The sequence below is a fragment of the Nyctereutes procyonoides genome, unplaced genomic scaffold (genome assembly GCF_905146905.1).
Source record: "Nyctereutes procyonoides isolate TBG_1078 unplaced genomic scaffold, NYPRO_anot_genome, whole genome shotgun sequence".
Lineage (NCBI taxonomy): Eukaryota > Metazoa > Chordata > Mammalia > Carnivora > Canidae > Nyctereutes > Nyctereutes procyonoides.
In genome coordinates, this window is record NW_026575123.1 from 294842 (window position 1) to 310276 (window position 15435).

The 15435-nt window shown below is 40.1% G+C and overlaps 1 protein-coding gene across 1 annotated transcript in view; it reads left to right on the top strand.

Annotated features, from left to right (window-relative positions):
- A2ML1 (alpha-2-macroglobulin like 1) overlaps positions 1–15194 on the top strand; it is a 40152-nt gene extending 24958 nt beyond the window's left edge. The window contains exons 22-36 of the mRNA XM_055336783.1: positions 61–112; positions 474–557; positions 2394–2570; positions 2735–2816; positions 3361–3517; positions 5050–5124; positions 5481–5643; positions 7209–7423; positions 10824–11039; positions 11205–11332; positions 11490–11580; positions 11879–11947; positions 13217–13319; positions 13774–13815; positions 14812–15194. Of these exons, the coding sequence (XP_055192758.1) occupies positions 61–112; positions 474–557; positions 2394–2570; positions 2735–2816; positions 3361–3517; positions 5050–5124; positions 5481–5643; positions 7209–7423; positions 10824–11039; positions 11205–11332; positions 11490–11580; positions 11879–11947; positions 13217–13319; positions 13774–13814 (1653 nt within the window). The 3' untranslated portion in view covers position 13815; positions 14812–15194. The remainder of the gene's footprint in view (positions 1–60; positions 113–473; positions 558–2393; positions 2571–2734; positions 2817–3360; positions 3518–5049; positions 5125–5480; positions 5644–7208; positions 7424–10823; positions 11040–11204; positions 11333–11489; positions 11581–11878; positions 11948–13216; positions 13320–13773; positions 13816–14811) is intronic.
- The last annotated feature ends 241 nt before the right edge of the window (positions 15195–15435 follow it).

The window sequence follows — 15435 nt, forward strand, 5'->3', positions numbered from 1 at the left end:
TTGCCACCTGCCCAGACATTCATCTTCATTGTTTTTACCCTATGTCTCTCTTCATGTCAGCCTGAGGGAGTCCTTGTGGAGAAGACCTACAGCTCATTGCTATGCCCAAAAGGTGGGTGAATACAGAGAGGGGTTGGTGCTGAGAATTTCCCTAGGCAACAAGAGATTTTTGTAGGCTAAGGAGGGAATATACAGACTAGAAGAGATAGGAGAATCTGGAGTGCTATCCCTAGTAGGGCGGATTAGCTGAGAGACACGATGAAGAAGAAAAAATGTACAACACAATTATGTGTTTTGGGGGGATTTATTTTCAGCAGAGAGCACTATGAGTAGGTAAAAAAAAAATTGCCTCCATCCCATGGAAAGCACTGGGTACAGAAAACATTAGATTATAGACAGTTTTCCTATGGTTTGGGCTTGAACTCCCAGTACTTCTACCTTCTATAGTTTCTCCTTTTCTCTGCCTCTTGCAGGACAAGTGGCTTCAGAATCTATCTCACTGGAGCTCCCTGTGGATGTTGTTCCTGATTCAACCAAGGCTTATGTTACAGTTCTGGGTAAATAGCCAGAGATCCTTGTTCAAAAGAAAAAAAATGAGACTGAAATCTGCCAAAGCATGAAGTGGGGTGGGCCATGTAGACTTATCTGAAGGAAGGCATGTTAGATTAGAAGTGACAGAGAGCTTATTTTATAGTTGGTAAATACACTCTATAAGTAACAGTACACGTGGGATTAGATAGATGTATGTGATAGTTAAAAACAGAAAGGAGTCTGAACAGAGGAAGTTAAAGGTCAAGGAAGCTTCATATATATTTAGGTTCAGCAACATGGTCTATAAATTGAGTAGAGGAGAGACATAGTGTTTGTAGCAGCCATTTAAAAAATGAAGACTTTATTTGAGTATAGTTTAGGGAAGATAAACCTATTTACACAGATGGGACACTTCACTCTGGGCAAGGAGAGGGATTGAGTAGAAAAGCATGAGCTTGGGGGATCCCTGGGTGGCGCAGCAGTTTGGCGCCTGCCTTTGGCCCAGGGCGCGATCCTGGAGACCCGGGATCGAATCCCACATCGGGCTCCCAGTGCATGGAGCCTGCTTCTCCCTCTGCCTGTGTCTCTGCCTCTCTCTCTCTCTCTGTGACTATCAAAAAATAAATAAAATAAAAAATTAAAAAAAAAAAGAAAAGAAAAGCATGAGCTTGAAAATAATATCTGAGTTGGGATCTTAGTTCTACCATTTAATGGCCATGTGACCTTGAAAAAATTAGTGGACAGTCCTGATCCTTTTTTTCCCTCTGTAAGACAGTGATGATAACCTACCTCTAAGATTGGTATAAAAATTAAATATAATATAAAGTTTCCAGGAATCCCTGGGTGGCTCAGTGGTTTCGCACCTGCCTTTTGGCCCAGGGCTGATCCTGGGGTCCCGGGATCGAGTCCCGCGTCGGGCTCCCAGCATGGAGCCTGCTTCTCCCTCTGCCTGTGTCTCTGCCTCTCTCTCTCTCTCTCTCTCTATGTCTATCATAAATAAAAATAAATCTTTAAAATATATATACATATATATATATAAAATTTCCATATTGTATCTAGCATATAGTAGGAGCCCTGGATGTGTTAGATTATTTCTTTATATTTATCCCTACCAAAATCCTTTCCAGGTTAAAATTTCTCTATTTTTGAAGGTATTAGATTCATACTTGTCATATAGAACTCATTGTAGTATATAGCTTACTCTCTAGGCTTGTCTTTCATACTGCATTGTGGGCTCCTTGAGGACAACAGCCACGTCTTTTTAGTTTCTATTTCTAGTACATTTCCTGCCACATAATTGACATTAGTACATGTTTAGATTTGAATTGAACTTAATGGCTAAAGTGCATTAATGGGTCACTTATGTCAGGCTTACTGGTTTATAAAATAAATATATGGCTAGGTCAGTAGCTATAACTGGAAAAAGGTGCCGGGATTGTGTGTGCTTGAGGGGAACATGGCAATTTGGAGGATAATGTATTTATATGTGGTGGAGGACCTTAGCAATCGAGTCTAAGTATTGTGGGTTTTGTTATGTCACTACCAGCCCCAGTGACACGTCCTCTTAAAAACCCCGAATTCCCCTAGGTAGCCTATGTACTTCTCTGTGTATTCCAGTACCTTGTGTGAACCCGATATTATAGTGCTATATTATAATTGTTTATAACGAATCTACTCATAATGTTCTGTCAGTGTTTACCTCTCTGATTGTGGTCTTTTGAGGTAAAGACTGTATTTGACTTATTGTCTCCTAGGCACAGTGTAGGTACTCAACTAAATGATAGCTGGTACATGTTTGTTAAATGAATGACGTAACTCACAAGGGCTCCTTCTATCATCAACTTTCTCCTTTTGGATCTCAGGAGACATTATGGGCACGGCCCTACAGAACCTAGACAATCTGGTGCAGATGCCAAGGGGCTGTGGGGAGCAGAACATGGTCTTGTTTGCTCCCATAATCTACGTCTTGCAGTATCTGGAGAGGGCAAGGCTGCTGACTGAAGAAATCAAGTCTCAGGCAGTGGGTTTCCTGAAAATAGGTGAGTTGGTTCAATCTTTCTTCTTGGACAAATTCTCTAGGGTCCATGATAAGTTAATAAGATACAGGGGAGTTCCCCCTGCAGTGTTCTGCACCCTTGAAAGCCTTGAAAGGCATATTTTTTGAAGTTGTCCCTGTGATCTAACATCATATCTGGCTTCCCAGGGTACCAGAAGGAGCTAATGTACAAACACAGCAACGGCTCATACAGTGCCTTTGGGGAGCAGGATGGAGATGGAAACACATGGTAATATTGCCCAGTTCTCAGTATACTCCAGAGCATAATTCCTGGGTCTAAGGAACAATTCCCCTGTCTCTCCTCTTAACCCTATTTCTTCTACTTTTTTTAAATTTTATTTAAATTCAATTAATTAACGTATAATGTATTATTGGTTTCAGAGGTAGAGGTCAGTGATTCATCAGTCTTTTATAACACCCAGTGTTCATTATATCACGCGCCCTCCTTAATGTCCATCACCCAGTTACCCCATCCCTCGACCTCCCTCCCCTCCAGCAAACCCCATTCCTTCTTATATCTATCTTCTCTGCCTCTTTAATATTGTTTATTTCAGCCTCATGTATGGTCAAGCCCCTCACCTTTCTCTCTGACCTTGTGACTCTCCAATTCTTGTCCCCATTAATGCCCAATAATATCTCCCTTTTCTAGCCTCCTATGGCATTATGTTTTCTTAATCCTCTTCTGGAACCATATACCAAAATAAAATATAAAACTATTGTACCCTTGCTGGGGAATCCCCCTTCATGCCACACTTCTGTCTTTACCCATATAGGCTGACAGCGTTTGTCACCAAATGCTTTGGCCAAGCTCAAGAATTTATCTTCATTGATGACAAGAATATCCAGGATGCTCTCAAGTGGATGGCGGGAAACCAGCTCCCCAGTGGTTGCTATGCTAATGTGGGAAACCTCATTCACACAGCTATGAAGGTGCAAATCTGTCCTAGGGTCTTCAGCCCACTGTCAGGTCTGGGAGGAATTTGCAACTCTGACTTAGCAGAATCAAAAGAGCATAAGCCTGGGAGTCAGTGTTCTTTAGGTCTGAGTCCTAGCTCTAAGTGACCTTGCTCAAAATGCTTAACCAATCTGAGCCTCAGCTTCCATATCTGTAGAATTAGAAAATGTACTGATGCATGGCTCTCACATCAGCAGCTACTGAGAACGAGTTTGAAATGCAAATTCTAGTCCTACCCTGGACCTACTCTGAGAAACTCTGGGGATGTGGGCCAGCAATTTGTATTTTTAACAAGCCCTTGAGGTGGTTCTGACATTTGTGAAAGTATGAGAACCACTGGACGAGACATTCACTGAGTTGTATACTATCTCCCTAAATCTGGAGCAAGGCCATTTTGGTGAGGACTGATAGACAACCTAGTGTTTTTTGTAAGAAGTTTACTCTGCGCCGGGCACTGCTCTAAGCACTTTGTTTATTTGATATTACTTAATGTCTACAACAAATTAATGAGCTAGCTGCTGGTATGCCATTATTAATCCCATTTTACAGATGAAGAAATTTAGGTGCAGAGATTAAGTGAACTGCCCAAGGTGAATGCTAATGCAGGGTAGGACTGGAATTTGAATCATGGCCTCAGAACTCCACAGGCACTGCCCTTGCCCATTCACTGCATTGCTGGTACCCCTCCTGAACACAGGATGAGGTGTTACGATACATCCGGAGAATTTGTTCAATTCAGAGTATGCCCAGTGAAAGAAAAGATTTGTATGTATGTTACTAGAGAAATCATTTACATTGCTGTTCCAGGGCTTTGATTACAAATCTTGAGCATTAAAAAAAAAAAAAAAAAAGTCTCTATAAAGGATTCATTAGTTTTCCTTATGCAAGATTTTATTAGTGCCCCCAAGGTGCTCTCCTCTTACATACTGTGTGAAATACATGTGGAAGTAGCACAAACCAGGGCTTGATTCCAACAAGATCCCAGAGGTCTTCCCTTTTCCTCTTTTACCAGACCCAGCCAGTCTATTAAGAAACCCATCACCAGTATAGCAAGCTTAGTGGTGTAGTGCAGGAGCTCCATAATTAAACTCCCTGAGTTCAAATCCTAGTCCCTGTTTATTAGCTGTGTAATCTCGAGCAACCTGTTTAATCTTTTTTTTCTTATAGAATTCCTTATAGGATGAGGATAACAATTTAGATTAGCTGTTTTTAAAAATTGCTAATATCTTTCCATGAAAGGGATTAAACAGGGCAGGTGTCACCTTATCTCTCCTGGAGAAGAGGCTGGGCCTTTTACTTCTGGAGAGGATGTCCATTTGAAGAGGCACAGATTCAGTAAGAACCTGAGAATAAGAGATTTTTCTCCTTATCCCCTCCACTGTGTTTGTTTGCTTATTTGTTTAAATAATCCACCCATTAAGAGGGGATGCTTTTTTGCAAATTGCACATAATTCTTGCATATGCTGTGCTGTCTGCTGCCCTGATGTGGGGTCCCTGTACCCTCTAGGGTGGTGTTGAAGATGAGATTTCCCTGACTGCATACATCACAGCTGCATTGCTGGAAATGGGAATGACCGCACATGTAAGTATCTCTAGCTTTTTCTCTTTATATCCTTCTTATTGTGCCTAGTTGTAGAGGAATTCAACTACTTTTAATCCCTGTTCACCCTTATAAACTCAAAAAGGATACAACGAAGGGCACCTGGATGGCTCAGCGGTTGAGTGTCTGCCTTCGGCTCAGGCCATGATCCCGGGGTCCTGGGATCCAGTCCCACATTGGGCTTCCCGTGGCAAGCCCGCTTCTCCCTCTGCCTCTCTCTGTGTCTCTCATGAATAAAATCTTAACAAAACAAAACAAAAAGGATTTGATGATTTCCTTATCCCTTCCCATTTTCCCAGGAATGCCTTATTAAGTCAGTTCTTTATCTTACTTTTCAGGACCCAATGGTGAGTCAGGGTCTGAAGTGCCTCCGAGACTCTGTTTCCTCTACTACCAACCTCTACACACAGGCCCTCCTTGCTTATACTTTCTCTCTGGCTGGGGAGATGGACATCAGAAACGTTCTTCTTGAAAAGTTAGACCAGCAGGCCATCATCTCAGGTATGTTGCCCATGTGAGGAGTTCTTTGAAATTATGAAAATATGTTGTGAGTTATCTATAGTTTTCACTAGTCCCCATGGTCCCACATATATTCTATCATATCTTTTTAGGAAAAGTTGTGAAGTCATTAGATCATTGCTGAGAGTTTTGTGAGAAAGCCCATGGAAGTCTTTAAAGGCATTGTTATACTTTTAACATGAAGAGGAAAGAGATGGTAGAAGCTAATCAGAAGACCTATGGGCATTATAGAATCTCCCTTTTATAAAGGTCTTTAACAATTCTTTGTATGAGATCACTGAGGTTGATGAGGTAAAAGTTAAACTTAGAGATTTCTTTCTTATTTCTTCTTTTTTTGGAGGAGAGAGGGGTAGGGAATGGCAGAGGGAGAGGGAGAGAGAGAGAATCTTAAGCAAGCTCCATTACCAGTTGGTGGGGCTCCACTCTTGGTTTCAGAACAGGTAATGATCTCAGGGTGGTGAGGCTCCACGGTCAGTGGGGAGTCTGCTTGGAATTCTTTCTTTTCTCTGTCCCACCCCCAACTTGTACACACACACTCTCTCTCTCTCTCAAATAAGTAAATAAATCCTTTTTTTTTTAATTTTATTTATGATAGGCACACAGTGAGAGAGAGAGAGAGGCAGAGACACAGGCAGAGGGAGAAGCAGGCTCCATACACCGGGAGCCCGACGTGGGATTTGATCCCAGGTCTCCAGGATCGCACCCCGGGCCAAAGGCAGGCGCCAAACCGCTGCGCCACCCAGGGATCCCTAAATAAATCTTTTTTAAAAAAATGTTAAACTTGGGCTGCCTGGGTGGCTCAGTGGTTTAGCGCCACCTTCAGCCCAGTGCGTGATCCTGGAGACCCTGGATTGAGTCCCACGTCGGGCTCCCTGCATGGAGCCTGCTTCTCCCTCTTCCTGTGTCTCTGCCTCTCTCTGTTTCTTGAATAAATAAATAAATAATCTTTAAAAAAAGTTAAACTTTTGATTAAATAAAATAAAAGCTGAGGGACACCTGGGTTGAGCGTCTGCCTTCAGCTCAGGGTGTGATCCTGGAGTCCCGAGATCGAGTCCCACATTGTGCTGGCCCACTTCTCCCTCTGCCTATGTCTCTGCCTCTCTCTCTGTGTTTCTCATGAATAAATAAATGAAATCTTTAAATAAAATAAAATAAAAATAAAATAAAATAAAGGCTGAAAAATTAAAAATGGAATTCCATAAGTCAAAAAAATGCCCCAAAATACATAAGATTCTTGTAAGTTTCTACTTACCTATATCTACTAGCATTAGAATTTATAAATTAATGAGAGTGGTTTTCATATAATTACTGGAAGCATATACTGATATTCTCAGCTTCACCATGGGTAATTTCGTATGACTCTACACACACACTTATGCGCACACACATCTCTGTGTAAACATAATAGCCAAAATATCAAAAGATTTGAAAAATATTTTTTTCTACCTCATGATTAACTTTTGGTTGGTACTTGCTCTGCTCTAGGGTGTAGCATTTACAAATTGAATATGAGAAGCCATTTCCTAATTATGCTTCTTTTTCCATAGGAGGGTCTATTCACTGGAGCCAAAAGCCTATTCCGTCATTGGATGACAGACCTTGGTCTCAGCCTGAGGCTGTAGATGTGGAACTTACAGCATATATATTACTGGCCCAACTTAGCAAAGCCAGCCTGACTCAAAAGGAGATAGCCAAGGCCACTGCCATAGTGGCTTGGTTAACCAAGCAACGTAATGCATATGGGGGCTTCTCTTCTACTCAGGTAAATAGCCTCCTTTCCAACTGTCACACATCAGGTAGGATTAGGTCCTGTGTGGAAATAGAAAAAAACAAAACAAAACAATAACAACAAAGCTATTGCCCTTGACTTCTAGGTCAAGGGACTTCTAATTCTATATATAGAGAAAAAGCAAAATAATATTGGATCATATGAACACATAAATAGTACAATATGCATTTAATTCTCTTTCTTTTTATAGTATGAAACATCATGAGATCAGTGTTTTACATGTGAATAGGACATATATAATTATGGTGAAATTATATGTTAAAAGCTTAGAAATGAGTTGGAAGCATAAAAGCAAGGTTTTACGGGTATACTTCCTTCTACTACTGGGAGGTTAGTAAGATATATAATCTCTACTCTAAAAAAGTTAACAAACTAGAAGTAAAGTTAGGAAAAGTGCGGGACACCTGGGTGGCTCAGTGGTTTAGCACCTGCCTTTGGCTCAAGGTGTGATCCTAGAGTTCCCGGATCAAGTCCCACATCAGGCTCCCTGCAGGGAGCCTGCTTCTCCCTCTGCCTGTATTTCTGCCTCTGTCTCTCATGAATAAATAAATAAAATCTTAAAAAAAAAGTAGGAAAAGTTCTAATAATTACAGAGCAGGATTTGGTTATATAACATAAGATACAAAAGATACAAAATAATGCATTTCAAAAGGGAGCAAGACCTTACATCAACTTGAAGGATAAGAAAAATCTTCAGGAGAATGACATTTGAGGTACATCTAGAATAATATGTAGCAGTGCCTGGCTGACTTATTCAGTAGAGCACGTGACTTTTGTTCCTGGGGTCATGAGTTTAAGCCCCACATTGAGTGTAGAACCTACTTAAAAGATGATAGATAGATAAATAGATAGATAGATAGATAGATAGATAGATAGATAGATAGATAGATGAAATAAAAGGGTATGTAAGTTTGTAAGATTTTGGGAGGCAGCTATTGAAAGGAAGGGGAAATGGCTTGAGCAGAGACAACAGTTTGCAAAAGTATAGGATGACTCTTGGGAAAACTGGGTTATCTAAAGCATAATGGGACTTCAGTTTAGAAAGTTAGGGCAGCTTTATACTATGAAAGAGGCCCTTGCATAACAGACTCAAGATTTTGAGGAGATATTGATTTTTTTTAAACTTTGTTTCAGGAAGATTGACCTGTTATTTGTATAACGGGTGGTTTAGAGGTGGAAGACACTGGATTTGAAGAGATAAGGACAATATTTCATTTGTCTAGGTTAAGAGTAAGGTAATTCAAGAAAATTGAATTAGGTGGCAGTGAGGGAAAAAGGGATAGAATTGCACGATAAATTCTAATAGCATCATAAAAATTGTCTTAGATGATCATAAAGAGAGTAGTCATTAATTCATTTGTTCTGCAAATGGTATTAAATACATACCATGTCCAATTCACTAAGGATACAAAATAATCAAGAAAACATTTTGCTTACCCTTGTAAAGATTATATTCTGACTTGTTGAAATTAGGGCCAGATTCACTGAAGATGTAACATGTACATTAGACCTGGAAAAGGAATAGATTTTTATTGATACAGTGTTTGGTAAAGATGTTAAGAGCACTAAGCTTGAATATAGTAAAGACTTAATTGAGGGACGCTTGGGTAGCTCAGTGGTTGAGCATCGGCCTTTGGTTCAGGGCATGATCCTGGACCCAGGATCCCAGGATCGAGTCCCACATCAGGTTCCCTGCATGAGCCTGCTTCTCCCTCTGCCTGTGTCTCTGCCTCTCTCTCTCTCTCTCTCTCTCTCTCTCTCTCTCTGTCTCTCATGAATAAATAAATAAAATCTTAAAAAGACTTAATTGAAATCTTAAAAAATTATATAGTACTATATACTTCCTTACTTCAAGGCCAAAGATCAGGAAGGACTTTTTGTGAGTCCTAAATAATTATGACATACAATTTTAGAAAGCAGTGAGTGAAATGTTTAGAACTCTCAGTGACACATGTCAAAATTGTTTTTGTTTTTGTTTTTTTGTTTTTTCAAAATTGTTTTTGATGTTTTTTTTTTAATTTTTTATTTATGATAGTCACAGAGAGAGAGAGAGGCAGAGACATAGGCAGAGGGAGAAGCAGGCTCCATGCACCGGGAGCCCGATGTGGGATTCGATCCCGGGTCTCCAGGATCACGCCCTGGGCCAAAGGCAGGCGCCAAACCGCTGTGCCACCCAGGGATCCCCTCAAAATTGTTTTTGAATAAAATCCTTAGCTATTACAAGAAGTCATATAGCACTTAACACTGGTTTTCCAGCTAATAACGAGGTCTCATTTCTTGAATTGCTTCCACATATTTGAGTAATAAGGACCTCCTTGGATCCAGTTCACAGAGAGTAGACAAAAAGTTGTTTGTAGATGGTCAACTGCACAGCTATCACTTATCCACAGATTTCCCAGGGTGGGTGACCTGTCTTCCTATTTTTATATGACCATGTGATGTCTACAACTGTTCTTTTAAACTTGGGTTAGGAAGAAAGTGGGGTTCCTTTATTCTGTAGATATTGCACTAAGTATCAAGCATATAGACATACTCGTAGCAGTAAAATATAACAATTTTCTGAACATTTCACTCTCTTTTTTCTTTACTTGTAGTTTATATAAATCATGTTTTCAGAATAAACAAGTTCCAACTACATGATGCCATACTCTCTTAGTGGCAGTTTATCTATCTTATACCCGAATGATGAAAAGATTGTCATAAGACACAGTGGTGAAGAAGCCTTGGCTTGCAAGATAGGATCCACTGATACCCTCTCCAGCTGTGCCATAGAAGATCATTACACAGCTAAACAACTGAAGAATGTGCAATTTTTAGGGCTATCTCTGCTTGTTTCCTCTCTAAATAAGGAAACTGCAAAATACATACTGAACAGTTATCCACTTGTTTATAACTCTAGCCCGTTCTGAAGCTATGTTTGGTTGAATATGAGTATGAGGGATGCCTGGGTGGCTCAGCGGTTGAGCATCTGCCCTTGACTCAGGGAGTGATCCTGGGGTCCCAGGATCAGGTCCCACATCAGGCTTCCTGCGTTGAGCCTGCTTCTCCCTCTGCCTATGTCTCTGCCTTTCTCTTTGCGTGTCTCTCATGAATAAATAAAAATAAAATCTTAAAAAAAAAGTATATGAATATGAGATTAGCCTAGTGACCTATAGGCCTATAGTTTAATACTAGCTTGATGGCAATTTTCTACACAGGCAAGATATAGTTTCTATGTCAGCTTCCACAGCATTAATGAATGTGGTTCTTAGATACTTAGAAGAGGTGTTGTCCAAGCTGATGAACAACAACCAGATATATAGGTTATGGGGTTGTTTGAGGCTAATGCCAGTGGCTCACAAAATGTAAGCATATGCTTGATTGTCTTCTTTAGGATACTGTAGTTGCTCTCCAAGCTCTTGCCAAATATGCCACTGTAGCCTATGTAACATCTGAAAAAGTCAACCTGGCTGTAAAATCCAATAAGAATTTCCAGCACATTTTCAGCATTCAGGCTGCCAACCGGTTGGTGCTTCAGCAGGAAACTCTGCCCAGTATCCCTGGAGTGTACACCTTGGAAGCCTCAGGCCAGGGCTGTGTCTATGTGCAGGTAAGTAGAGATCCATGAGAACAAACATGCATTGGGAAGGAGAGTCCAAGGGCATCTTTGCCACCAGGAGAATCTTTACTCTATCTTGTTTATAGAGAAAATAGTTTGGACTGTGTGATAAAGTTCTTCCCAGTTCTGATTTGGTTATCTATTTCCCACTGCTAGATGGTGCTGATATACCATATTCCCCCTCCTAAGTTTGTGAACACCTTTAGTCTTAGTGTGGAAATGGGAAAAGCTAGATGTGAGCAAGCTACTTCACCTCGATCCTTGATGCTCACCATACACACCAGGTAAGAAAAGCTGGTGGTGGGGGCACCTGGATCATAGAAGCATAGAGTTGTGTGTGTGTATTTGTGTGCATGTGTGTATATGTGTGTGCTGGGGATACAGAGTATGCTGAGAGGGAAAATAATGGGTTCACACTGATGTGCTTCTTTCTGCCCTTAGTTACGTGGGGAGTCGCAGTTCTTCCAATATGGCCATTGTAGAAGTGAAGATGCTTTCTGGGTTCAGCCCCAAGGAGGGTACCAATCAGTTAGTAAGTCTGTTCTATTTTCTACATTTAACTAACTCCAAGGGGACCTAACATTATCCCTAAAAAACTGGTGAAGTGGGCTTTATGGTATATAGATACAACTCATGATTGTATTGTTTCGGTGTGCTACAACAGTGCATCAGATACATAAAATGGAAACTGGAATAGTCGTGGTTCTTTTTTCTTATTTTCTCCACAGTATATATTGTCTCCTTGATCATGACAGAGCTTTGGAATATTACCCTAAGGGATACGAAGGCTCTGGATCTTAGTCTGTTTTATTTTTCCCTTTCTTATTCAGCTTCTCCAACAACCTCTGGTGAAGAAGGTGGAATCTGGAACTGATATCCTGAACATTTACTTGGAAGAGGTAGGTATTCAGAAGTGAACCTAAGAGTTTGATTGCTTATGAAGCTTTGCAACTTCCTAATACTAATAGGTTAGTATATATACTCTATTTACTAGTGTCACATACACAGAGATAAGAGAGAATGAGTCCATAGCCATGAAATGAATTCTACTTCCATGCTGGTATACTATAGCAAATATTCTTAGTCAATTCCAGTGCAGTACTGTCTAACAGATATGTAATATGAGCTATCTATATCATTTAAAAATGTGTAGGTCAGGGGTGCCTGGATGGCTTAGTTGGTTATGCATCTGCCTTTGGCTCAGGTCATGATCCCAGGGTCCTGAGATAGAGCCCCATGTCAGGCTGCCTGCTCAGTGGGGAGCCTGCCTCTCCCTCTCCATTTGCCTCTCCCCCAGCTCATGCTTTTTCTAGCTCTCTCTCAAAAATAAATAGACAAAATTTATTTATTTATTTATTTATTTATTTATTAATTTATTCATGAGAAACACAGAAAGAGAGAGAGGGGCAGAGACACAGGCAGAGGGAGAAGCAGGCTCCTTGCAGGGAGCCCAATGTGGGACTCGATCCCGGGTCTCCAGGGTCACACCCTGGCCCAAGGCGGCACTAAACCGCTGACCCACCCAGGCTGCCCCAAAATATATATTTTTTAAATGTGTAGGCTAGAATGTGACCATTTTAAGAAAAGGTGGTCAGGGAAGGCCTCTCTGAGGAGATATTATCTGATAGGAGACTGGAATGAAGAGAGAAAACCAAAAGGGAGCGTAGAATTGTTTAAATAAAATGAAAATTTGTTTCTTTGGCCACTTCAATTAACCATGGGTTAGAGTAGACCAAGAATGGAGAGAACCAATTTATAGAAGGGCCAGAAAGCTATAAGATCCTAAGAAGAAAGAGCCAGGAAGTCAGCAGAAGCCAGTATCTCTAAGACTGGTATGGGGCAGAAGGGTTGGTAAAAGGGTTTCAGAAAATTTATGTGAAGACAGAAGTCTTTTAGCCTCCACATTATACAGAGTGTTATTTTCACTTTAGTTTTATTTATTTTTTTTATTTTATTTTATTTATTTTTTGATAGTCACAGAGAGAGAGAGAGAGAGGCAGAGATAGGCAGAGGGAGAAGCAGGCTCCACGCACCGGGAGCCCGACGTGGGATTCGATCCCGAGTCTCCAGGATCGCGCCCTGGGCCAAAGGCAGGCGCCAAACCGCTGCGCCACCCAGGGATCCCTCACTTTAGTTTTAATATGATGTTTTGTCTTTGTTCTCCACAGCTGAGCAAGAAGACTCAGACCTATTCCTTTACCATCAGCCAAAGTGTGTTGGTCACTAACCTGAAACCAGCAACCATCACAGTCTATGACTACTACCTCCCAGGTGAGGGCTAAGAAGATATACTTGTGTCTCCCAACATATTTCTGCCTCATTCTTCATGACATCTCTCTTAATTTTACAAATACTCCTTCCTAAACCAAGTAGCACATAATTACATTATTCAATCTCCTAAAACATCATAATTTAATTATGTCATTCTTAAGTCTTCTGTGCTAGGGATATTTTATAAGATGAGGTCTATAGACCAAAAGAACAATACAGACCACGGTTCTTTAAGGACTATTCTGAGTATTTTTTCTGTGATTAATAATTTACCACAATATTAGTATTTGGAACTTTCCTATAATTCTTTTTTTTCCCCTATAATTCTCAATATGCTTGTAACCTAAATGGATCCTCTGAAAAAGGCTAAAGCAGTAGTTTTCATGGAGTATTTTCTCTTTGAATGTATGAGGCTTATAATGTAATGATTGATACATGTAATTTCATTTTACAGATGAACGGGCAACAATCCAGTACTCTGACCCCTGTGAATGAGGTAAGGGTGAGCTTTAGGGTAGGCTGACCATATTTAATAGTTAAGGAGATTTTATTCTGAGTTACTATTATTGTATTTTGGAAGTTAATTTTTTATAGAAAGTGGGCTTTCTTTTTTTGTCTTAAACTTTTCTTTTTCTTTTTTTTAAGTAAACTCTACACCCAATGTAGGGCTCAAACTCACAACCCTGAAATCAAGTCACATGCTCTACTGAGCCAGCCAGGCACCCCCCTTTTCTGTCCCAAACTCTGAAAGAAAGAATAATAATCTCCATAGTTCACACCAGAAAAAGTTAATAGTGGCATCTGATTGAGGGCTTCTATGTGATTTTTATTTTTTTAAAGATTTATTTATTATTTTAGAGAGAGAGAGGCAGAGAGATAGAGCATGAGTGGGGAGAGGGGTAGAAAGACAGAGAGAGAAGCAGACTCCCTGCTGAGCTGGAGCCTGGATGATAGGGCTTGACCCTGAGATCATAACCTGAGCTGAAATCAATAGTTGGACACTTAACTAACTGAGCCACCCAGGCACCCCTCTATGTGATTTTTAAAAAACAGTATTTTTTTCTTTAAAAAAAAAAAACAGTATTTTTTTTCTGATTGAAATTGATGAATTTTAAAATTTATTTTTTTAATTCTACATCTTTATTTTATAAAAATACTAAGGGAAAAGTAAAGATTACCTGATTCTACTCCCCTGAGATAACACTATTAATAATCTCATCATGCATCTGTGAGATGTTTTCTAGATAGGAAAAAACTGAGGACATGTCTAGCTGGCTCAGTTGGGAGAGCATATGAATCCTGAAGTCAGGGTTGTGAGTTTATTTTTATTTTTATTTTTTTTTTTGCATAGGGTTGTGAGTTTAAACCTCACCATTGGTACAGAGATAAATTTTTAAAAATATATTTTTTTTAAATGGATAGGAAAAAGATCCTCTATACTTGTGAAGATTTCCTGAGTGTAATGATGTCTTCTTTTTTTTTCCTCTCCCAGGATAGAAGTTGTAAAGAGACCAATTTAATCCTTTGTGACATTACTGGACAGCCTTCTTCTGCCTCTTAAAGGAAAACTCATTTAATCAAATAATATGATTTCTCTGATTGATAGTAACAGCTGAGCAGGTTTGAAGCTCAGCTACTTTCTACTACTTCACAGATGCATAGGTGCTAGAATAAAGGGCTGGAGGAGATGAGAGGAATTATATGGAAAAGACCACGGGGAGAGATGTGGTTTAGCCATGTAGGGAACTCTCCAGAGATGATATGGAGGTAGAGGGTGATCCAAGGAAGATAAAAATGTCTTTTTGGAGGTTAAAACTAAGAGAGGATATAATTTAAGGCTTTCGGAATAGATTAAAAACGTTTTTTTCTTTGAAAATAAAATCTGTGTCCTTGACTTAGTGCATATTTCTATGGATACCAAAGATTCTATTTCAAGATGATGATCATCCCTTAACCAAAACTCACATTTTGGCTTCTTCTTTAAACCTTTTGACCCAGGAATGCCTGGGTGGCTCAGCAGTTGAGCCTCTGCCTTTGGCTCAGGATGTAATCCCGGCATTCCAGGGTTGAGTCCCACATCGGGCTCCTACATGGAGCCTGCTTCTCCTGTCTCTGC